Genomic DNA, 23,693 nt, shown 5'->3' with positions numbered 1-23,693 from the left:
TGAAAAAAAGTAGCTTAAACTAATGTATTTCTTGGTTTCAGTGATAGAGACTGTTACCTAGGACTTTGAATACATTGATTCCAGATATACTGGTTCTTTTGTCTGTTGAACAATCCTTTAGAATTTTCTCTTTCTAACTGTGCAGCAAGTTATACTTAAATTGATCCTTTCTTTTATTATGATTTTAATCATCTGATATGTAAAATTGAAGTGCTACACCTGGTTATCAAAAGTAACAGGAAGCCAAATACCAGTTCATCAAATCTCTCCTGAAAATGGTTAGGCCATTTTCAAAAGATTCCAAAAAATCAAAAGGCAGGATGCATATAGGTTGAAATGTATCTACAGGGTGACTGTAGTTTCCCCTTGGCTCTGTTAAAAGCCAGAGACTTTAGAACTGCCATAGCTAACTTAGACAGTCTCAGTGCTTGTGGCTCTAATCTGTATCCTAAAATTGAACACCTGCCAAGCATTACAAGGCTATAAATTATTTTTTGCTCCTTTATGTGGTAAAACTCAAAAAGTACAAAAAATTGTGAAGAAAGCTGAAATCTATTTTTGTGGCTAAATCATTTCACTTAATTCTGAATTGCTGAAAAGATCTATTAACACAAGCTTGACATACTAAACAGGATTTCTTTTTTTCAAGTGTAAATGTATTAAGCTAAAATATTATTCACGCTTTCTTCTGTCATATGAGACTTCTCTTCCAGGGCCATTAACAAATTGTAATCTGCCTGTAATTATCCCACAGTGATAGCCATGTAGCCAGTTCAATGACATTTGTGTATCCCTGATAAACCTGGTGTGCTATGGCATACAATGTTTACACAGATTGCTCCTGTTCCAGTGACTTCCTTGGCCACCTCTGTTGAAATTGGGTCTAACTCACCAACTTTTGTGTGCTCCGGTGAAGGTGTGCAAAATGAGACTTGTTACTTAAAACAATGACAAATTAGACTGTGTTATGCAAGCAACATTCCTCTTACCAGTCTCTGGACAGAATCCGTACTTCTTATCCCTATCATAGTCTTCAGTGGTTCCACACCATCGATATCCATCTGTTCTGCCTTCTGTTGTGCACTGGTCATAGGATTGGCCTTGAAATTTGAAGGGGAATTTGCATGGCTGCCCATCACCATTGCCACCCATCGTAAAAAGTGCTGTAGGGAGAACAAGAGAGGAAAACGTCAACACACAAGGCTCAGCATCAACAAGGAATCACAGCGTGCCAGAGGCAATGTGTGAAGGTCTGGACAGAGTTAGACAGTCATCATATGTGGTGCAGTTCACACTTAGAACCTCTATTTTACACCAACACTGAAGTGCAAGATAGATCAGGGATGTTACAGTCTCACAAGAGTAGAGAAAAGAATGACTGATTGATCTCTATAAGTGAGTTGGGAATGAAGAAAATTCTACCAAGCTGTTTGAATGTGATTTTGTGTATATCCTTTATAGCCTGCCTCATAACACAATATTGATACTCCTTCTTAAAACAACATTTAGAAAGAGGATTCCGAGAAAATCACTCACGGTCCTTAATCCTCTGCTGACTCATTTACCTTGTGTCAAAGATGTTAGCTAGAATGGCAGACTTTGGCCAGAGTTTCTCTAAAATGCTGGCATACAATGAAGTTGGATAATAACCTGTAGGCTCTTCCTCTAGGTTTGCATCCCAATTCTGAGAATCCCCAGAGCTGGGCACAAGCACTCAATACATGAGCAAGAGAGCACAAATAGGCTGCTCCAATAAAGCTGAACACTGGAGGCTTCTCCTGTCTTTTGCTTGGTCAGTGTTCCTGAAGGTTGTGTATTAGTCTTGTGTTGTCTGTCCACATGCACAAACACAGCCCTGTGGCTCAACTCTGAGAATCAGAAATCTCTCTTGTGGGTGAAGGAGTGCAGACTAAATTGACTCAAGGGTTCTGGGATCTCTTTTAGGATTTTAGTAAACTTTTTGGAATATCTAGAGGAAGACAGATAAAATCTCATTAAAAAAATGTATGTCCAAATTGAATTCCATGGAAATGCAGGTGGCTTGGAGCACCTGACACCTTGTGAATCTGCCAGTGTCTTCTCTGGCTGCTCTATCTGTGGGAATCCTCAATGGCAGGACAGTGAGTGCCATGTGCTGGTGAGGAGAAACTGTGAAGGAAACAAACTGCTCTAGGCCTTGCACTGAACAGAGACAAAAAATCCTTCATGCAGCTGTGTGCTAATTCCCCTGGAGATTTAAGAATATTTGAATTCCCAGTGTAAAACATGCACGATTTGGACTTTTTCTGAGGTGCCCAAGGGCAATTTGTCCCTCTCTCTCACTCAGTTAAAGCTGCAAATATGTATGTGGGAAGGCATACAGGTCAGTTCTAACTTTGCTGTTGTTGTTTTTGATGACTAACCAGCCATTACAGCCTCGGTGTCTTTGTGTAGGATTCGAGAGGGTTTACCTTTGCTTCAGATACATCAGTGGGAAGTGATGTTACTTATGGGTGTGCTTCCCTTCTTAGAGTAGCAGTAACTAAACCCACCAGACTTTCTGTGCCCTAAGGGTGACTGGGAAGGGTTCTAACAATGGAGTATTGTGACACAGATGGTTCAGTTTGCCTTTTCCACTTAAACTAGTAACTGGCCACAGCATCAGGGACATGAACCGGCAAGTTACAGAAGTAAGTTCCAGTCCCACTAATGAGAGGGCTTGGAGTTTTGCAGTCCTGGCTCACATATGAGCTCACTGAACTTCTGATCTGCCTGAGAGAGTGCTTCTATCCTTCTGCATCCTGGGCATAGAAACAGCTGCACAAAGATCCTGTCTCTAGGCAGAGGGAACTGCAACACACACTGTGCCTCCCCGAAAGAGCAAGTGGCAAATACTTGATTTTGTCTCAGATGTTGTACTAAGTTCAAAAAGGTGCATTAACTAGGACTGTGGTTGTTGTGATTGGAGAAAGACTTTATTTTTTTAATAAAGAAATTATAGAATTGGAGGGGAAAATTAAACTGAGTTGTTTAGATGACTCATTTACCACATGAGCTGCTTCCAGCTCTGGGTCTGGCAAACTCTGCATTTTAATAGCCTTTTTTTATGTTGGTTTACATGTGGCTAAGTTGCAAAAACCATATGGAAAGTCGGTCTCTTACTGCTTTGCATGCAGCCTTTCTGAGTCACAGTCAAAATGCAGCTTTTCATTTTGCTTGAGGCAACATCATGTGATAGTAACAACGGTTTATTAAGTTTTCAATCCCCCTGCCCTCCTGCCTTAACTATAAAATTGCTATAATGTAAATGAAATTTAAAGACAGAGACTGGGTCAGTTTCCCCAAAACAAAAGCCTCATTTATGTGTAAGGGGATCTTAAAGGGCCTGACTCTTGTTCTGCCTCATGGCAAGCTCAGCAATTTAAAACTTGATGAAGACACATTGATGTGAGAGCAGATTCGGACTGGGCATTACCAGTCTGTGAGCTTCACTGTTAGCTCTTCCTAGAAAAGTCCACCAGTTGTGATGTCAGGAAACCTCAGTCTGGAAGGCTGCTAAAACCCCTGTGGCACAGATCCAAGGTGGAGGTAGTGCAGCTTCATGAGGGTTCTGCCTGGGAGAGCAGGCGGGCAGCAGCCTGTGAGAACCGTGGCTGATGTGAGGGGGGTACAGGCAGAGAACAGATTTCAGCAATGTTATATTTTGGAGAATCAAAGTCAGGAGCCTAAACTGCTTTTAGTGTCAGTGGAGTTGAGTAAAGAGAGAGATTCAAGATCCCTTGATCCCATATGGCAAAGGGGAGGTTTGGCACATCTGCACAGGATTTGTGTAGTAACTTTCTGCTCTACTTTCTTCTGCTTTGACAAAGGATATTTGAATCAGTTTACAAAATTAAGGTACTGATCTAGGATTTACTTTAGAAAAACCTGATGCAGTACCATAGCTTTAAAAATGTTTCCATGTATGCACCATGGCTATACTGAGAAGAATTGAAACTCACTTCAGTGAGTTAAACATGACAGAAACAAAGACCAGCAACTAGGAATGCTGCCCCCAACACAGACTCTGATGTAAATCCTCCTCTATCTGAATTTATTTGCTGTGGTTTAGCAAATGGTAACTTGGAATAATGAGTGAACAATGCCACTCTGGATTTAATAAGAACCATCTGTGAATAACTGTTCGTGGATCTTGCAAAACAATTACATCAGAAACAAAAGGCTGTTCCTTCTGTTCTGTTTCAGAAACCTTGACACAAGCATATCCAGGAACTTCACTTTCAGAATGAACTCTCCCTGACAGTGCTTCACTGCTTATTTATTCAGCCTTGTATGACTTTAGGATTTTACAAAGGTATAATTTAGGGTACATGGATCTCCATTTTTCCAGTTACCTATAATTTGGGCTTTGCTCTGACTGTATCTAAGTATTTGGAGTATTTTAAAGAAATAAGCCATATTTTTCTCTTTTCTGGCTGAAAGGATTAATCTGAGGGATATAAGATTTGGGGAAAGCGGGAAATGAAGGAGGTAGCAAAGTTTCAGGACAAAAAGATTGTGCAGGTAAGTGCATGTGCATACATATAGTCTGCTGAAGGAAATCGTAGGCTAAAGAAGCTACTTCTGAAAGTCATGCAACTAAATGATAACTTTTTTTTTTTTTATTAGCTGAAGTCTGTTAAAAGTTCACACTCCCGCTTGTTCATCCTCTGTGGTTGTATAAATAGCTGCCATTGTGGTATATCCCAGCTCTAGATGTGATCTGTACCAGGCAGTTAGGGGTTTGGAAATTCAAGAATAATTTTTTACCACCTCAGGGCTAGAAGGCTGACATGTTCTACAACAGATTATCTTTGGAAACCACTAGCATCCCGATGCAGAAAATCTGTAATCTTGTATTGGAAACTGTAGGGTCTTGCAAGCAAGCTTGAAAAAGCCCCAAAGTCTGTCAAGCAGGAGTCCACTTAGTGCTTGGCTGCAATAGGATACTGGAGAAGTTTGGGAGACAGAGCACCTGAACTTTTTCTACCTACACATACCTCGTGTGTTCTTAGCAGACACGAGCACATTAACACACGTACATGTGTTATAATACTTGTGAGGCTTCTGGGACATGCTGGGCTGTGCTTGTGCCTTCTTGGGCTCACAAACCCCTGAAGATGTTTTGTTAGCTCTGCATCTTAAGCACCACTAATTATCTTCCAGCAATCTCCATTCTCTTTCCTTGTACAAATTGCATGTAGCCATAATATTATAGGTAAATTTAGTACTAGTGTTTTAAGTAGGATTAAAAAAATCAGGAGTCTGAAAAAAGCACCATTGCCTTCTGGTTTGTTCTCTTTTGTAACTCTCTTATTATTTGTTATGACCCAGCAGTAGTAGGCAGGAGTTTTAGAGACCCTGTGGATCCATTGCTTGATATGTAAGGTAAGAGATGAAGCACTCCCTGCTAATATCTACCCAAAGCTAATAGCAGTACAAAGGGAAATAAATGAATGTGGGAAACTGCAGTTCTGGGAATGTCTGTTAATATATGTGCCAGGAACTGGCAAAGAGGAGATGGAACAAGGGGCTAAAAGCAGCTTACCTCCTCTACTCTTCTCACTGCTGATTAGCTTGCTCGGTAGGCTACAGCCAATTATACTTAATTGCTTCTCTAAAGGTTTCCTGCTGTGTGATGTACAGGAGATGAAATTCACACTTGTACTAATAAAATCTCTAAAATGTTGTATCCTCGAGATGTAAAGACTCATCAAGATTTTCAAGCACAGAAAAATGTGCTCCTGTTGTTTAGCAGGAAACATATTGTCATAATTTCGTTTGAAAGATAATAAACTTGTGTATACTTTTAAAAAGTGTTGGCTACATAAAGGCATTATACACTTTGTCCAATCTTTAAATGAGTGTTTCCAAATGTGAAATCATTTGCTTGTGAAACAGAGGATTCTGTTCACATTCCAAAAAGTTAGAAATTAAGTGCAGTCATAGCTTTCCTAGACCCTCCAACAGTTTTGTATGGATACTGATGCAGTGTTGTGGTTTCTGAAAGACATTAATTCCCATATCTAAAGTGGGCTGTTGTCCCTGCTTCATGAGGAGGAGTCCTAAGGCATGCATTAAAAATAAATCCCTAAATTCTAAAAATGCAAGTGGTCTCCTGGCTAGCAATTTGCAATGTATCAACATATAAATAAATTTGGCACAGATATTAGCTTGAAAGTTGGTAATTTTCATTTTGAAAAGCAGTATGAGATCGTTTAAAGGATGATTTGTGACAATAATAGTGTCACGTTGCTCTGCAAGGGCTCCTATACAACCTGGGCCACCAGTTGGTAAAATTGGTAAGCAAAGCTATGGAGGTTTGACTTAATGGGTTTCATCCTTAATAACTCATTTTTCTCAGCTACTGTTTTTGCAGAAGATGCAATTTCAATTGTTTGTGGAATGGTCTGCAATTTAGGGAGGCATTTCTGTCATTTAGTGTCTTCCATCTCCAAATTTGGCCCAATCCTTACTCTCAAAGGTCTTTCCTTGACTGTAAAACTCAACCTGGAGTGTCTTTGATGTATATATGGGGCTGACATTGCTTCAGGCACACGTTTAATGTTTGTGTGTTTAGAGAAAGACCTTGGCCTGGCTCTTCATCAGTTACAAACTCTTCTAAACCAAGGGAGAGTGTAATGGGTTTTATCTGCTTAGAGATAACGAGGAGCTGTAAATCTAAATCTGCCAGAAAGGAAGCGGGAAAAGTACAAGGAGAAGTGGATGAGCAACTAAGAAGGGAAAAGTCTACCAGGAAAAAAACAGTAGAAACATTGATTTACTCACATTCATGGGGACAAAAGCCATATTTGCCATCTGCATCGAAGTCTTTGGTTGTGGAACACCAGAGGAATCCATCATTGCGTCCTGCATCTGTGCAGCTGTTGTATTCCTTGCCATTGAACCAGAAGGGAAATTTGCAGTATTCACCATCTGCATTTCCATACTTCACTCTAACCACTACAAAGAGAACAAATGCAGTGGTGAAATTAGCCACCAACTGATATAAAAAATACAGTTTCTGGACATCTTCTTTTCCTGGAAGATACTGATATAGAAATGCAGTCTGAATTTCCACTTTGAAATTCAATATGCTGCTGGTCTCTCTACTGGCATGATGATCAGAGCTGAAATAATAACTGGCAATTTTAAAAGAATTACATGGATATTACTCACAGTAAAGTGCTAGAATCAGCCCAGAAAAATATATATGTTGTTACCATGGCAAGGCAAAGTTATAAACATGCTGTTAATACATTTAGTAATTTAATTTTATTGGTAATATGGTCTGAAATGTTCAGTATAGTTCCAAAGGTTCCAGGCAGCAGCTGAACATGAGCTGAACATGCCTCGTGCCTCATAAACCACTTGGTTATTTCCAGTGTGACTTGAATGAGATCTGCTGGGCACAGGGGGACAGGGTGGAAATGTAGGCACACCCAGATCCTGGGATTTATTACAGTTTATCACATGTGGTCTTATGGCTACAGTATTGGTGCTGTAATATATATATACATATATATTAATATAGATAATTCACTTATCCATAGCATTTCTTTTAATGTCAGTAACTAACTGGTTGCTTGTGTAGTATTTTCACTTATATGGAAAACATTTTCCTTCTGTCTCTGGGGCAGAGATCCAGTCCAGGTAGTACAGTTACTAGTCAGTGACTCTACTGAAGGTAAAAGACAGCCCAACAGAAGGAAGATGACTACTTTGGTATTAAAGTTCAATTATTTTTTTCATGGGAGGACAGATGAGAAAACTAGAACATGAAATGAAAGACAAACATGACTTTTTGTTCTTATTCTAAGTGTTCCAAATTATTTTACAGTACAAGAGTTATAATTAGTACTATATGGTTGTGGAAAAGTTCAAACAGAAAAAGAGGTTCCGAACTACTAATACTTAGTCTTGTTTGTCTATGTCAGGTGATATTATCTGAATTTCACTTGTTTCTTCTAAAAAGTGTAAGAACTGCCTGTTAAAGATTCTTGGAGGTGTTCTTAATCCACTGTTTGATGTCAATTTTGTTTCGCTTATCAGCATGAGTGATTTATATTCCAGTTGTTTTTTGATACTGTGAGTATATAAAAACTTGCTCAGGTGGATGGCTCTACTTTTAACAACTGGAGCCACAGCTTAAATAATATTAAAAAGGGTATGTCAGCAGAAAAACATTGACCAGTTGGCCTCTTACAAATGAACTAAAAGGTGGTGTAGTTTGAATGCCTGAGAACTGAAGCATTCAAAAATGTAGTCATGGCTTTGTACTTTTACCACAATTTGTGAAGGTTGTGCAGCATCAGGCCTATTGTTAATTCAGTTTTTCATGAGGCAGCAGTAGAGGAACAGAAAGGGAAATCCTTTGTGACATTTATTAAGGAATTACATAAAATTGTTGTAGAGAACAATTTAAATCATAAAAATCATATAAATGAGTATTCACCTCCTAAGATTTACTGACAGTCAATGAAAACATTTAGTGCAGTGCCCTGAAACAGCATTAAAATACAGCAGCCAGCAGGCTATATGTTCTGAAACATTAAAAAGTCTGGTACCTTGTCCCTCTCCAAGAGTCCACAGTTCATCATCATCAAAATGGGAATCTCCTCCAATTCCTGGCCCTGGTGCAAAGGCATGAGCCAAGAGACCGTCTTTGCCATCAAAGGGATAGCCATCACCATGTTCTGCAGGAGGAAGCAGACAAAACAGAGCAGTTTCTAATGACCTCAGCTCTGTCAGACTCTCTACATGAATGATGATTATCATGTGCACTTCCCTATTCAAGACAGCAGCAGAATACTCTAGTGAGGGAGTTTATTGGTTCGGGTTGTGCTGGCAAGACTGAACCAGAAGAGAAGCAGCCAGTTCTTAAAAAGAACATTAAGTGTCAGTACTGCAGTTGTCACAGCATGTTATTTTATATCTCATAAGTATTGTGGAAAGGAATCAAAGATTGTGAAGAACAGTGAAGTATTGTGCATTAGATGTATGACTGCTACTTCTCAATGGAGACTGATAGGGAGCTGTAAAATAAATATTGCAGACGAGGGATACTTTCAGGTAATTTGTATCAGTCTCCAACACAGAAATTGGAAAGTAAAGTCAGATTTCATTTTGCAGGCTACTCTTTTCTTTATGCAGGATTCTCACTACTTCAGGCAGGAAAGCAAAGCTGAGTGTCTCAGCAGTGAGCCTCGAGAAAACTTGATCTTACTTGCTGCTCTGAGTGCTGAAGGAGCCTATTCCTCCTCCACATCAACGACCCTGAGGCTCAGGCAGCTCACAGGGCAGCAGCAGGTTAAGTAGCTCTCCTGTTATTACACTGTAGGCTTTTCTTGGAAGTCCACCACATGTGGGTAAGGCAGGCTGGCACGGGCATAGCCCTGGTATTCATAGCCTTCCCACCACACTGACCTGTGCATCAAAGCTGGCTGCCAGCATCTCTAATTGCATCATTTCTGGCCTTTTGGTCTGATGTCTTGCCATTTAACAGAAGCCCTAAATACACAGGCCTGATTCTCTACTCTGCTACACTGATTTCGGGCTGGTGTCACTCTCTTAATACTAGTTCAGTTCATTCATTGCAGGAGAGTAGTGTCAGTTGTCAAGGAGAAGATTTTAACATACGTTAGATGCTTTACTCCCATTTATTTCAAAGCAGATTCTTTGCTTAAGAGAAAGGTTAAAAAGGAAACAAACTTGGGGATGTCTCAGCTCCTGTGGATGTGACATTCAGCAAAGTGATAAGAATGACTGAATGTGCAAGGAGCTCTTTGCCCACAGTTTCTGAGCTGACTATAACCAGCAAGTTCTAAAACCAGCAGAAACACTTATGCTTTTATAAGACTTCTTTTTTTTTTTTTGTGAACCGAGCTGGCCTGGATGAGGATCTGAAAATCTGAGTGTACAGAATCTCTGAAGCTTTTGAGGTCAACTCATCAGTAGCTAAAGCAAAGAAAACCAGCTTGAAATGAAGGCTTTTACAAAGAGCTCAGTTATTCTTTGAACTGTTCACTTCATTTCCAAAGTCTACCTCCCAAGTGATTGGCTGTACAAGTATCTTCATTAGTATTAAAAATTCTGTGACTGTCCAGAAGTCAAAATTCCCTGTGTTTACAAGGAAAAGCTATAAACATTCTTTCAGAGGAAACCAAAATTAATTGAGAAGGCATGTACAATGAAAATGAATCAAGTCACCTATAATTAGCTGCACTCAAATCATAATTCAGTTTATGATCCATGTTTTTAAATTCCTCAAGACCAAAGAACACATTGAAAGCCTTCATTCTGCTATGCTAAAGAGTGGAAGCCAGCTATGGAGTCAAAATTGAAATCCATTTTTAAGCTCCAATATGTTACAGCCTTCACCCCATCAATGGAAAACAACGTACAGAGCTATAAATAAATGGTATGATGGCATTCCATTCTCTTCCGTGGCAGGAAGCCAGCTCACATCATCTGCAGATCTGTACCAATATTTCTCAGTTTCATTTCTGATTTGTAAATTTAAAAATAAAATTTTGCCCCTAGCAATTCTCTTTTGGAAAGATAAATATAGTAGAAGGATATTGTAGAAATACTTCTCTCTCTCTCATATATAAGTAAGGAAAAAAAACCTTGTGAAATTAGATTTTAGCTTGTATAAGCCAAGTGCAAATAAGGACAAGATTTGCCAGAAAGGCTCATGGGTGCTACTTATTGAGGGTGGATCATTCCAATACTGGGGATTAATGAAAGGAAGAAAACCAAAAACATATGTAAAAACAGAAAAATATACCCCATCGGCCAAAATTAATCATAATGTCTGCTTCTCCATCGTTTATTCGGTTAAATCTCAGCGGCGTGACATCACTCCAGACTTGAAAGGCTCGAGCAAAGGCATCATCTACTGTCTCAGGATCCAAATCCGGGGTATAGCCTATAATCCTTAGAGGTAAAAGCAAGAGTTAATTACTCACACACCTACTCCCTGTGTTAGTTGTTTACATGCTGAGTAGGTTCAGAGGTGAACCAGTTCAGAGGTAACACTGCTGCACATGAGATCTAAACACCTTCCTTTGGATTAGAGATGTGTTTAGGTGTGGCTCTTGTTATTTATTTTATTTTGGAATTGATGCAGCAGCAAGAAGAAAATTATATATCCAGAGGCTGTAAAGCCTGCTTGGCACTGAGCCTTACACAAAATATTCTGGGTTTTGCATCAGCACTGAGATCAGAAAAGGAGCTCAGTAACATTCTGAAAGTTTCAAGTGTGGATGGTTTTGCTCAGAAAAGCAGCCCTTCTCCCTCCTCTGCTGTCTGTTGTTTCATCCTGTTGAATGCTAATTCTTTACTAGTGTGTAGGTTTTGTGGGAAATAGGAGAAAAAAGCACATAAGACAGAGACACAGGCCTGACGTGAGAAAGGGACAAACTCTGAAGTGCGTTGCTTTCTTCTTCATATGTTTTAATTGGACTTCCTTGTGCCTTATTTCATAGCCCACTGTCCTCTGTATAAAGACCAGTTTCCAATTAATTTCTGCTGGGGCTGTGCACAGTGAGGGAAACTACTTTGTGCCTAAGGAGGATGAGGAAGGATCAGAGGAAGCACATAAGCAAGTGGGAGCTGCGAGGGCTACCATGGTTTTTTTCAGTGTTTATTAGGTTAGTCACAGCCTGAGGGATGCTTTGAGTCAAAACTTGTGAGGGAGCAGCAGACTAAGTCAAGCAGCTAAGACAAATCTGCTGCTTGTTCTCGTTGGTGCTAAAAGTTTCTTCTTGGGCCACCTCAAGGTAATGATTTTTTTGCTATTGACTGTAATTAAAGCTGTATTGGTCCCTCACTCTCTAGCTGAAGATGAAGAAATTGAAATGTGCCAAACTTATTGCAGGAGACTTGCTTTAACTCATGTCTGTATATATTTGAAATATGATTGATTTTGAAACTTATTTGATGATCCATTCTTAGGACTGCTGAATGCAGATGAGTTTGGCCTCTGCAATCAATAAGTACTGTGAGATACTCCTGCTACAGCTCCCTCAGGATGCTTGCTGCAGAGCAAAGAGTAAACCCCAAATCTCTTTAGTTTCAACCAGAACCATAGAGTTGATCTTGAGATGATTATTCCTGAAATATTACAGTGACAGAGGTATTTGTTAAAGCATCTGGTGGTTATCCAAACACAAGGGGATTCTCATTCAAGGAATCCTGTTTAGCCCTCTAAGCACCTACTCCAGTGCTCAGTGGTTTGTCTGATTGGTTCTTGAGAGCACTGTGGTTATTGTGAGCAGAACCCACCATCACCAGTCAGTACCTGTATGTTATATGATTCTTTTCCCATTTTGGCTTTCTTGGAAAGAAGTTGTAATTGGCTACATCGGGGTTACCACAGCGGGGTTTCTTCATTGTCTCAATAGTATTCTGATCCAAGTCTCCTGTTTCAGGCAGCCCAAAAAATTTCTGCATTTTCTTCAGGGTATCTTTCAGGACAAATAAATTGCAATTGTCTTTTGGGCACCCATAGTATTTATTCAGGTATTGCTTTGAAAAAAAAAAAGCAGAGAACAAAGACTTTAACATTCATAAAAGAAACAGTTAAACATCACAAATAAATTCTGTAATTTGGCGTTACCTTTCCATCTGTAATTTGCAAGTTTTCTTTTCAAAATTAGTAACTGAGGCAGCAGCAGAATCTCCTTAATTGACACAAAACATCCTTGATCACGCAACATTGCTAATTAAGCAATCATTTCCATTATTAGCGATCACCTTTACTTAATGAATTGCTTTTAGCAAGTAGAGCATAGAACTTTAATGTAGAACTACAGAGTAAAAATGGGTTTGTCTTTTTTTTTTTGTTTGTTTCTTTATGACGTTTAAACCTGCTTACAGTTTTAGATTCTGTGTAATGTTTTCTTGGAAGAATCTGGATTATTGAGAAACTTGTCAAAGTATCAAAGCAACCTCACAAATGAGACTGCATTATTTTCAAAGAAAAAACCCCATTTTTTATTCAGACTGCACAGAGCTGTTTGAATGTTTTGTGTGTTCGCTTTGGAGTCAAACATTGCTAAGACCTGAGGAAGAAGGTCTTTGGTATCATCTCAGTTGCTTGGACACTGCAGGCAATCAAGATCTGAGTACATAAAACTCCACTGAATGCTCCAGCACATTATGGCCAGACTGATGTTTCTGATACAATCGTGGTGGCAGTCCACAAAATTATCTCTCATTATAAAAATAATAGTCATAAGAGGCCAAAAAGACGGGACAAATCCCATTATTTTCTTCTCTTCCCTCAAGTCTCCTCTCTTTCTCTCAAGTATGGGTTTATGATATTTGATGATATTTGATGCAGAGCTGTCAAAGAAATGCTACAGCCAAGTCAAAGGGCAGCTGTTCCCAAACTGCTGTGCAGGCCACCCAAATGGCAGCTCAGCACAGAGCTGAGAGGTGCCCTCGCCCATGGTGCTGTTAGACAAGAAGACTGCAGGTTGGTGATCTTTCTGGTAAAAATGGTCTGTAGCAGAGGAAGGATCATCCTTCAGGTATTGTATCAAAAATATTAACTACAGGTAGGAAAACAACTAAATAAGGTAAAGCTGCCAAAAATATATCAGAAGTATCAGGGAGAACTTATTCAAACTGAGGATTACAAGAAGCCTGACAAAATGACTGAACACTTAAGTTCTTGTGCCAGAGAGTATTCTCAAGGGAAAGCTTGCTTTATGTGTCTAATTAATTGCTGAAGTTCACCCAGGAGACTGGGGATAAGACCACAACATCAGCAAAATAAAGCGAAGGATATTTGATGACTGTAGTTGGTCAACCCTGAATTTCGCCACCCTCCTCACGAAGTCCAGGGGAACCTCATCTGCCCTGCGTAGGAAATGGTTCAGGGCTTACTCAGAAAAGGATTTAATCAAAATGTTACGCCATTTCCTTCAGAAGGTTCTCCATCCACTGTGATTAAGCACAGAGTGGGCCTAGTTTTTGTGATTTCTGTAACTTCTGATGTGGTATTTCTCCAGCAGAGACTGTGGCACTGGCAGGTAAAGGGCATAGAGTGGTTTCACCTTTGCTTCCACTTAGCTGCTGTCTACACATCGTTAATGGGGCCTGGTGGAGATTATGTGAAATACCTTAAGAACATAATCAAACAAGCCAGTTTGGAGGCTCTGTTCTTATCCCAATTTTCTCTTTGATGTAGTTTGATAGATTTTCTGATGCTTCTGCTTGCATCTCCCAATGAGGTACCATGATATCATATAGACTGTACATCAGAACTGAAGTTTAGTCAAGAATCAGGCCTCTGCTCTTGCTAGTTTAGGTTTGGGAGAGAGATGTATGACCAAATATAAAATGAGGCATGCTAAATAATTTTACTTGCTAGGATTTTAAATAAAAAAGCTAACTCCTTTCAATGTTTTCTAATATGGAAATTTTACTGAAGATGAGAAATGAACATGACCAGCTGTTCTATTAAAACAGAATTTTGAAGAAAATGTAATGTCTATGTAAACCACATCTTGGCCAAGGCTGTGAAATGCAGTTTCCCCAGAGTCAGCAGGGAGCTGTGGTGATCTGGAATTTTGATCCAACCCATTAATGAAACAGGGTCCAGCTGCAGCATAGCAATTTGTGTTCTGATGCTGAGTGTTGGGGCTGTTCTGATGGAGGGTGTGAGGAAAGGCAGTCAGTTAGCATTACCCAAGAATACTCCAAGAAAGACAAAGAAGAACTACAGACTTAAACCAGCTTGTAATTTTCCTCTGAGTACACATAATAAATAGATTGTTGGAAAGAAACAGATGAGGGGAGATGTGGATTGCTGTTATTGAATAAAAGCCTGGCTGTGTCTAAGAAAAGAGATTATCTGAGAGTGGTTAAATTACTTAGACATGTGGGACCCCACTCTACTGTCCCAAATGCACTGGCCCCTTCCACCCCCCCATCCCCTGGCTGCTGTGCTGCTAAGGCAAAACCTTGGGTGAATTTGTTTTGTTAAAGACTGAGGAGTGCCCTTTTTGGGTCAGTTTGTCTGTTTTTCCTAAACTCTCCAACACAGCTGCCATCTGGAAATTCTCTCTCTACCCTCCCCCAGACCTTCTTTAACCTGGCAAGATTTCCCAAGATGCACACAAACTCCTAGGGAAAAGTGACCAACTTTCAAATCTCTATGCCCTAAAATAAGAATAATTTATCTCAATCTTCCTTAAAATGGATTTACTGCTGAAGAAGAGAAATGTCTATAATTTACATGCTAAAATAAGGATAATCCATCTCAATCTCCCTTTAAATGGACTTCTCTTTAATGTCATTTTTATGAAGGTCCACAGGGCTAAAATAAGGTTAGAATAAAATGCTGTAGAGTTATAGCTATAATTTGCTAATATCACAGAAATCCAGACTCCTTTTTCTGTTCCAGATAGGATTTGGGAAAAAATATTTCTTTAAACCCTTGATGAGATTTTTTTTCAAAGTCAAAACTAGTCACAATGGCTTCTGAAATTCAAGCCTGCTTTCAATTGTAATGTCCTTTAAAGCTGTGTTTATGCAACACACGGTAAACACTCTGGAAAATACACTTCTGAAAGCTGTGCTACATGCATTAAGGGAGTCTCAACAGCCTTCACTTCTATTTGATTAAAGTAAGAAAACTAGATGTCTCTTATTTGCCCTTCTCCCCTCTTACTATTGCAATCTTTTGATCATTGTCTCGATGATTTAATGAAAATATTTTGTATGTTCAGACTTAAGGAAAACAAAACAAAACAAAACAAATCACTTTCTTTGCTGGCTTTAAAAATTTTAAGAGAGGAAACATTACTTGGCTCCAGTTGTGACTTTTGAAAGCTGATACCTTTGCTTAGCTAGCTAGCAGTTCCAGAGACTCCAGGGAGAGAATGCTACAGTAATTCCTTAGCCTCAGCTGAAACAAGAAAGAAACATCTGCTTATGAAACAACAATATAAATCTGAAGCAAAGATGAATCCAACACTTACCACTGCTAGTTCTTTGTCTGTTTTGGGAGTGCTGTCTCCAGGAAACTTAATGATTGGTGATGGTGCAGCTATAGTTTTGTTAAAAAGATATATTTGGATGAATAGTACTTGAAAAACGAAGCCACAGCCAATGTGAGTCTTCATTCTGCCTAAACTTGTGCTCTCCTCTTTGGAAAAAGCTTTTCCCCACCGTCTCTCTGTTACTTTAGCTGCACGGTGCACCAGTTGCTTATCTGCACATCTTAAGTCTCGGCACCGTTTTCCCTTTTGCTTGCTCTAGCAATTCCTTTGTATGTTTAAAACATCCAGATGCGCAGTCTCAAGCTACCACAAGAGGAAGTCTGAAAACTAGTGGAAACATGAGAAAAGGGCAGTTACCAGATGTGATTGCTGTGATTTTAAGGTAGCAACAGGCAGATACTTATTATTGCTGAAAGAGGACACATTTTCTCCTCATTTGCATACATGAAAGTGTTTGCTTATGCCAGAGTGCAGGAAAAAAATAAAATCTGGCTTTCTCTTGAATGTGGAGTCCCATTTATACTTTAAATTAAAAAAAAAAGGAGAAAGAAATTACTAAACATTATTTTCCTGGCTAAGAATTTTTATTTTTTTTGTTTTATTTTTAGCCTATTTTTATGTCACAGACATAATGACATGCTTTAGTCATGTGCAGTCACGCTCCTACACAGTGCCTTACAGCAAACATTTTGATTATGGATTTTGGGCAGACCCTGCACAGACTCCTTGTCCCATTCCTGCTGAGGCTACACAGGCTGTGTACACAGGGCTCACCCACACTTGGTGTGAGCCTTGCTCCCCCCTGCTCTGTGCAAAACGTGCAGAGCTCTGAACAAGATTCTTGTGGCTTGTTGGGTTTAGAGCCAGCTGGAGGCTTTGCCACCAACAGGCACAGTGTATCACCTTAATCTACGGGGTAAGAGATAATTAGGCAGATTCAGAAATAGAAATTAACTTCAGTAACTGATATCAGGGGAACTGTACAAAATTCAGGATTTGCTTATAATGGGGGATAGATCTGCTAGTGCAGCTGCCTTAGTCTGAAATTTGCGTGTAAATATGGACATTGTCATGGACAGTCTATTTATTTTGTCATTCATAATATTGCCAGCTTTGAGATGTTATTACAAGTGGAATTTTTTTTTTAGCTGAATACCCCTAATCTAGGGGTTTGGCTCATGACTTTTCAAGATGGGAGGTAGTTTTCAAGATTCAGGCAATTCTACATGAATGCAAACTGTGTTCTGACCAGCCAAGTGTCTACAGTTTCTACTGAACATGAGTCCAGCCATGACAGTTCCTCTGGGTTTTATGTCACCATAAAGGTTGTCACAGCTTAACTGAACGTTAAGCGAAAGTTTTCCAGATATGACTCCTATTAACATAGGACTGTTAATGAAAAGGAGATACTTGTCTGGTATTTTGTGTTTACTGGTAATATTTGATTGTAAATAGTAAATATTGACAGTTCTTTGATTTATGCTAATATCAAGCTATTTTGCTAACTGCACCCCATCATCCATGAACTGAATAGTCTTACATAAAGGCGAGGGTTTCAAAGAGTGAGCTGAGGGGCTCAGGGAGAAAGCATTTGCAGGAGCTTTTGTTGCCCATACAGTTCCACTGACAACCCAACACAGCAGCTGTATGCAAGGCTGTGGGGGGAATCAGCCATGGGAAATGACACTTAACACTCAAGAGAGAAAAGGGAGCTACGGGAACTTTGTGCATGAATGGAGCTTTCTTTGTAAGCAAGCAGCTTTGTCTTTATATCCACTCATCCTTCCAGGAGTGTAGCCAGTGTGGCTTGACTTACAGTGAACAACTTTCCTCCAATGGTTCAGCTTTGAAATTACAGCTTCTTTGTCAGCTTTTCCCCACCAGCAAAACTCCATGGTCACTTAAAGAGTTGCCTTAATAAACAGCAGTTCTGAAAATATGATCCAGTTTTTCCAGAGCCCAGTACATATTTGTGGAGAATGACTCTTCTGCTTTGTTTGTGATGACAGCTCATATTTGTATCTGGCCATGTGACACTGTAAGAGAACAAAGGCTAAGAAAACCTTCACTAGATGTGCCAAGTTGTTCTTAGCTCTCCTTAATTAAGCAAGTAAAAATACTATGTATCACGTTGCAAGATTCTGCAGTTATCTCTGTGCTCTGTGTTAGGTCAAGGGCTGCCACGAATCTTAAAGAATAAGAACCATGCCATTTTCATAAGAATTTTAATGTAATTTATGATAGCTTAGTAGCTTTCATTTAGAACAGTACTGTGGTGAAGTCATTTAAAGCCAAATGTGTCCTGGCACATTCCTGTTGCACTCATAAGCCTCATTGAAAACTAATGAATGCTCTGTTCTCAGTGTGTCCTAATGAACTTCGGGTCAAAAATGGATGAGGAAACTTTTGAATGGACTGTGAGGTCTGTGAGGTTTGAAAATCTCCCTGTATTTTGTTTATTGTCTTTGCTCACAGTGAGAGTAGGTTGAGGTCACCTTCTAAATGCACTTCCTAAAAGGAATTGTCAAAGCAATAGAAACCATGCAGTGATGCATTGTTTCTCGCTTTTGTTTGCATTTTGCTGGTAAATTGCTTTGTTGATAGTACTTCAGTGAGGGAACAATTAAGCAACTTATGTTCAATTAGGAAACATAATACATAATGGAATACTGGATTTACAGGTGAACCAATAGATTGAGTTTCTGAGCAGTCAGTGAAAGGCATTCGATTCCATTAGCACCTGAGATCAGCAGCAGCTTATGATGTCCTGGCTGAGCTGCCCTCTTTCACACAGGCAAAGCAAAATAAATGGTGGTAACAGTTATTTTTAAGAGTAGAAGTCCTATTTTACTGCGAATGAATTTGGAGTGAAATGTTTCTTATCTCCTTATATTTGTCCTTAAGCTCTATGGGATCATCCTGTCCCTAGTATGCTACAGAGGTGCTGCATTTACAGGCTAGGAGTGCAGTAGTGCTAAATCCTGGAAGTAGGGACATTGTGCTGCTGGCTGTCCTCTGCTTTGAGCCAGAGGTTGGGCTGAATGACTTCCTGAGATCTGTTCCAGCCTGAATTACTCCATCATCTACCACTCTTGCTGAATTTGAAAAAAACATGGTATGATGTGTTTTCTCTTCTTGGACTAGATAAGCTTAAAATCAGGGAGACAGACTCTGAAGCATTTGAACAGATGCATTTTGACAGTGACAGATTGACAGTTTAAGTGCTGTTAGTGTTTAGTGCATAAACATTCCTCAGCACTCCATACTCTGAAGAGATTGCCTCTGACATTAATTAGTGACCTCTGTATGGATTCCCTGAAAGTAAAAAATTAAGGAAAGAAGCAATATAAAACAAAGGGAAAGAAGAAAAAGCCCCCCTGAGGAGAACATAAGGCCATTTACCAACTATGGAAGAGCTGAAACAGTAACCTATATCTCCTTTCTCTTACCTTAGTGCTCTATAAGATATTTTGTCTACATACACAGACACTACCTCTGGATCAGCTACAGGAAAAGGAACACAGTTATAACTCCTTCTACAACCTTGATGTATTTGTGGGAAAAAAATTATTTCCATGTTGCATAGAGTTTCTATATTCAATTATTTATTTGATATATGCATTGGTTCATCTCTCCTGAGTCATAAAAAGCTCCTCTCTAGTTCTGTGTTTGTTTCAGGTTAGAACCACTCCATACTGAAAATTTTAAACCATCTACTTTATGAGTCAGATGCCAGATTTACTTTTTAAGTGCCTACTTTCATGCATTGATAGTTACTGTATGGCAGAAACCACACAGTCTGAGATGACAAATGCCTCTTTTGAGGACATACTTCAGTAATAACAGTAAAAAGGGAATCATGATATCTTTTGAGCTGTAAGCTACATATCTCAGAAGATCTGACTGTGATAGGAGACACATGAGAGTGCACTAACATGCTGTTTTTATCAAAGGATTTTTCTGTTTTGGAAAATTATTTTTGAAATTATTCGGGAGCACTCAGCAGTTTCAGGATTAGACGTCAGATGGTGTCCTTGGTAACTTGCTGACAGAGTAGTCATCCCTCCAGAAGTGCACTGTAGCAATTCCTACTCTCACTAATTCCAAAATTTTATCAAAAGCTGATGATTTCCTGGTGGTTCCAGAGGAGTATGTTAGGCAGAGTGTCAGTGAGCACAGGCCGTGGGACGATGATGGATTTATTCCTAGTGGGGTTTCATGTTTTAATATGAAACCTGTTGCTAGGCTGAAGAAATAAATAATCATCAGGACAATTAAGATCTTAAGAAAGCAGCTGATCCTCTGATTACCGACTCAGCTGGCTGGAACTGGGTGCAGTGGGATGTGTGTCCGCAAGTAAACTGTTGTGGTACATGTAATATAACCTCTTCTGGTATTTCTCACTTCTAGGTTATGTGCTGCCAGTTTATAGCTTCTAGTTCAGGAAGCAAAACAGAAGTTTGATTAATGTAGATGGACTTTCATTGATTGTAGCAGGATTTGTGAAAAAAAGAAATGACCAATTAAAATTGTCAGAACCAATGTGGTGTTTTCAGGGTGTTTCAATTAGAACTTCTAAGGAACTGGAAAACCTGAAGCTCAGATGACGGAAAAGTTTGCCTGAGCTTCAGGAAAGGTGCCAATGCAACTAACCCAAGGTCCAGTTTATCCAGGCCTTTGGCTCCTTCATGGTTTTCCAGGGTTGGTTTGTGACTCATTCTCTTTGCAGAGATCCCATTCTGTAATTTCTCCTGGATCATCATTCCAGAGCCTTCTTTCTTCCTGTCTAAGGAAGAGAAGTTTCTAAGTACAAGGAAACCAAAGAGTTTACAGAAGAAAGCATAGGACTGGACTATGCTAAAGGAGGAATTTTGATACCTTTTGCCACATGTCTGACTTGTAGGGCACTGTGGTGGAAAGGCAACCAGCATGGTGCCAGACTGAGGCCCCACTGAAACTGAGGTGCATAGGAATCATTTATCTACTCACTGCTTGCTTAGTGGTACCTCTGCTGAAGATGAACCATCTCTCCAAGTAACAGTATTGATATACTAAGGAACTACTTTCTTTCTGTTTGGCACTGGCAATTCACTGAACTCCAAAGTGCTGTTCAGTGCTTACAGCAGAAATAGTGGCTGTCTCCTGCAGTTGATTGATGGAGATGTGTGTCCCTGTAGGAACAGAGGAAGGCATGATATTAGCAGTTTATCTGTTTTAGCAAAGTTGTCTCCAGGAAGCAGTGGTTAGTCAGAGCAGTCCCCACAGGAGTTTAAAAGGATTAATAACTTCAGTGAGAACTCATTTATATTGCAGGCAAGTGAGCTCATCTAAGCCCTGTATGTTGAAGGGCTGATCCCAACAGAACATAAGCGTTAAACATCCCCATCCTGCACTGTGGGGATGTGCTCTCTGCCTGCTCAGCATCTGGCTCAGACTCCAGTGATCTAATTCACCATATCTGACCACCACATGAGGGAGTCTTTAAACTGTTGGAAATCAGTGTGTGTGTGCACAAGGGGGTTAGAGCAGGACAGTGTTGTTGACAAAGGGTCAATAGTTGGTACCAGATGTGATTTTCGGAATTTAAGGTAGCAATTATATTTTAGCTTTTGTTTCTCTCAACCCTTCTGTTTTGGGAAGTTAAGTCCTAAGGATGTGAAGTTCCGTTGACACATGGATTTAATTTGTTAGCTTGCTACTAAATTAGAAATGAATTTTAAGCAAATCTGTTACTCTCAACAAAGCATTTTCCATTGCATTTGTTCATTATGCTTCTGCCTGAACCAGAAATTCCTGCTTGTGTCTTCAGCTGGTGTTAATTGGCATTGCAAAGCTTCTGTTGGGCAAATTAGTTCAGCAGAAATACACTGAACTACTTAGGGCAAAACCCCAGGCCAAGTCTGCATGTGCCACCAGGACAAACTTTGAGCCTTCTTAATGCTGCCAGGTGGTCTAGAGAAGGCTTAAAATTCAGACTCCTTTTATAAATTTATCTCTTCTCCCTACACATTTTCCCAGTCTCTTCCTGACCTCTTTTTAACTGTTTTTAATTTTGATTTCAAGGATCTGGAAGGATAAAGTGACATCTGATGAGTTCCTGTAGCTTGAATTTGTTGTGTTCTGATTGCCCATTTCTTGTGAGCATTCTGCTAGAGAGCTAGTTCAGAAATTATAAAACCTTTGTGAATTTAGTTAGAAATAATTTAAAATATTTTTGTTTGAAGTTGTTCATGGCCTGCTTGTCATCTCTGAATTTCAGACAAACACTAGATATAATAAAAAAATGGATATTTTTGGTATGTCCATTTAGAGACTTATTATAGTATGCAAGATATGCCTGAACTGCTAACTGTTAAGGTTACTAATTGGAATGTGTCTTCAGTGAAAATTATGCCAGTAAAATATCAAATCTAATGCTTTCAGTAAAAATGACATAGTTTAATACTCCAAGGGATGGGAGTGGGGAGATACTCCTAAATGAGCATAAATGGAACAAATATAAGGCAATTCCTTATGGTGGAACTGTGAAAAGAGAGAAATAATTTCTATACAAGACCAATAAATTAAAAATAGAGGTCACAAATTGGACAACTAGTTCAGAATATTGTGAAAGTGTGTATTGAGAATGTTTTTCAAAATGAGTCTGAAGAACTCACTTCTAGTTTATGGGCCTGTTGAATTTAAAGGAAATCAGCATGGTCTATTGGTCAAGACAATCTGCCTGAGGAAAGAAAAATTCAAGATGGCTCTGACTTCCTCAAGGGCCTCATTTGTTGGCTCCAGGGGCATGGGCTGCCCACACACCAGTGGTCTGGGGAGAGAAAACTGAGTTCAAGATGCTCCTCAGCACTGAGGGGAGAAAAAGCTGCAGAGGAGTAAGAGGAAACCTTTATTTTGGAAAGTGAGTTGAGCTGATTTCGTGTAAGGATCTTTCAGCTTTGAGTTATCAATATTCTCTGAGGACCATGTATCTGTAAAGGGCCTAGAAAACCTAAGTTGTTTCTGATGCAAACCCAAGCACCTGGCTTAAAACTGAAAGAAATGTATCAGTTTATATTATTTTAAAGAAGAACGTAATGACTATTTGTATCTGACATGATATTTCCTCTTTTTCTCCCTTTTCACATACTGGCTCTTCCTCGTATTTTCAAGCATCCTATTCCACGGCAATTTGCAAATTCCACTTACCATGGGATTTGCCCAGCTGGTTGCAATGTCTGAAACCCACCGAGCTGTTTTATGTTCTTTTGTACTGCATTTGTAAGGTGTCTAAAAAAACCCAACTGGTGCTACTTGTAGGGAAGGGAGGAATGTCTGGTCAATGGCTTATCTATTTGAAAAATAACTGGACCTTGTATATACAAGATGCAGAACTAATTTGTCTGTAAAGGAAATTCCACACACTGCTGGCTCGGCAGAAGAATGAAATCTCGGTGCTGCTGTATCTGGTTAAGCTTGCTAAAGTCAGCAGGATCATTAGTATCTGAGGACAGATCCTGCCATCCACATTGGTGTGGCCTCATGTCATATATTGTCAGTGTTGACCTCTATGAGGCACCTTGCAGTGTAACATGTGAGTAAAGATGATGGGGTCTAGCCCTGAGCTGGTAAGGTGGCCACTACTACCCACATGGTAAGAGCAAGAGCTAAACTGATGTG

At 39.6% G+C, this 23,693-nt stretch overlaps 1 protein-coding gene across 1 annotated transcript in view; it reads right to left on the bottom strand.

Moving 5' to 3' along the window:
- The window catches only part of MMP2 (matrix metallopeptidase 2), a 32,738-nt gene extending 16,407 nt beyond the window's left edge, over positions 1 to 16,331 (bottom strand). The window contains exons 1-6 of the mRNA XM_064671183.1: positions 16,014 to 16,331; positions 12,323 to 12,549; positions 10,808 to 10,956; positions 8,586 to 8,714; positions 6,808 to 6,981; positions 990 to 1,163 (exon numbers count right to left, since the gene is read on the bottom strand). Of these exons, the coding sequence (XP_064527253.1) occupies positions 990 to 1,163; positions 6,808 to 6,981; positions 8,586 to 8,714; positions 10,808 to 10,956; positions 12,323 to 12,549; positions 16,014 to 16,157 (997 nt within the window). The 5' untranslated portion in view covers positions 16,158 to 16,331. The remainder of the gene's footprint in view (positions 1 to 989; positions 1,164 to 6,807; positions 6,982 to 8,585; positions 8,715 to 10,807; positions 10,957 to 12,322; positions 12,550 to 16,013) is intronic.
- Positions 16,332 to 23,693: the final 7,362 nt, after the last annotated feature.

This window comes from Pseudopipra pipra, chromosome 14, assembly GCF_036250125.1.
Source record: "Pseudopipra pipra isolate bDixPip1 chromosome 14, bDixPip1.hap1, whole genome shotgun sequence".
In the NCBI taxonomy this organism is placed as follows: domain Eukaryota; kingdom Metazoa; phylum Chordata; class Aves; order Passeriformes; family Pipridae; genus Pseudopipra; species Pseudopipra pipra.
The sequence above is the reverse complement of the archived record's forward strand: the minus strand, read 5'-3'. Positions and strand labels throughout refer to the sequence as shown.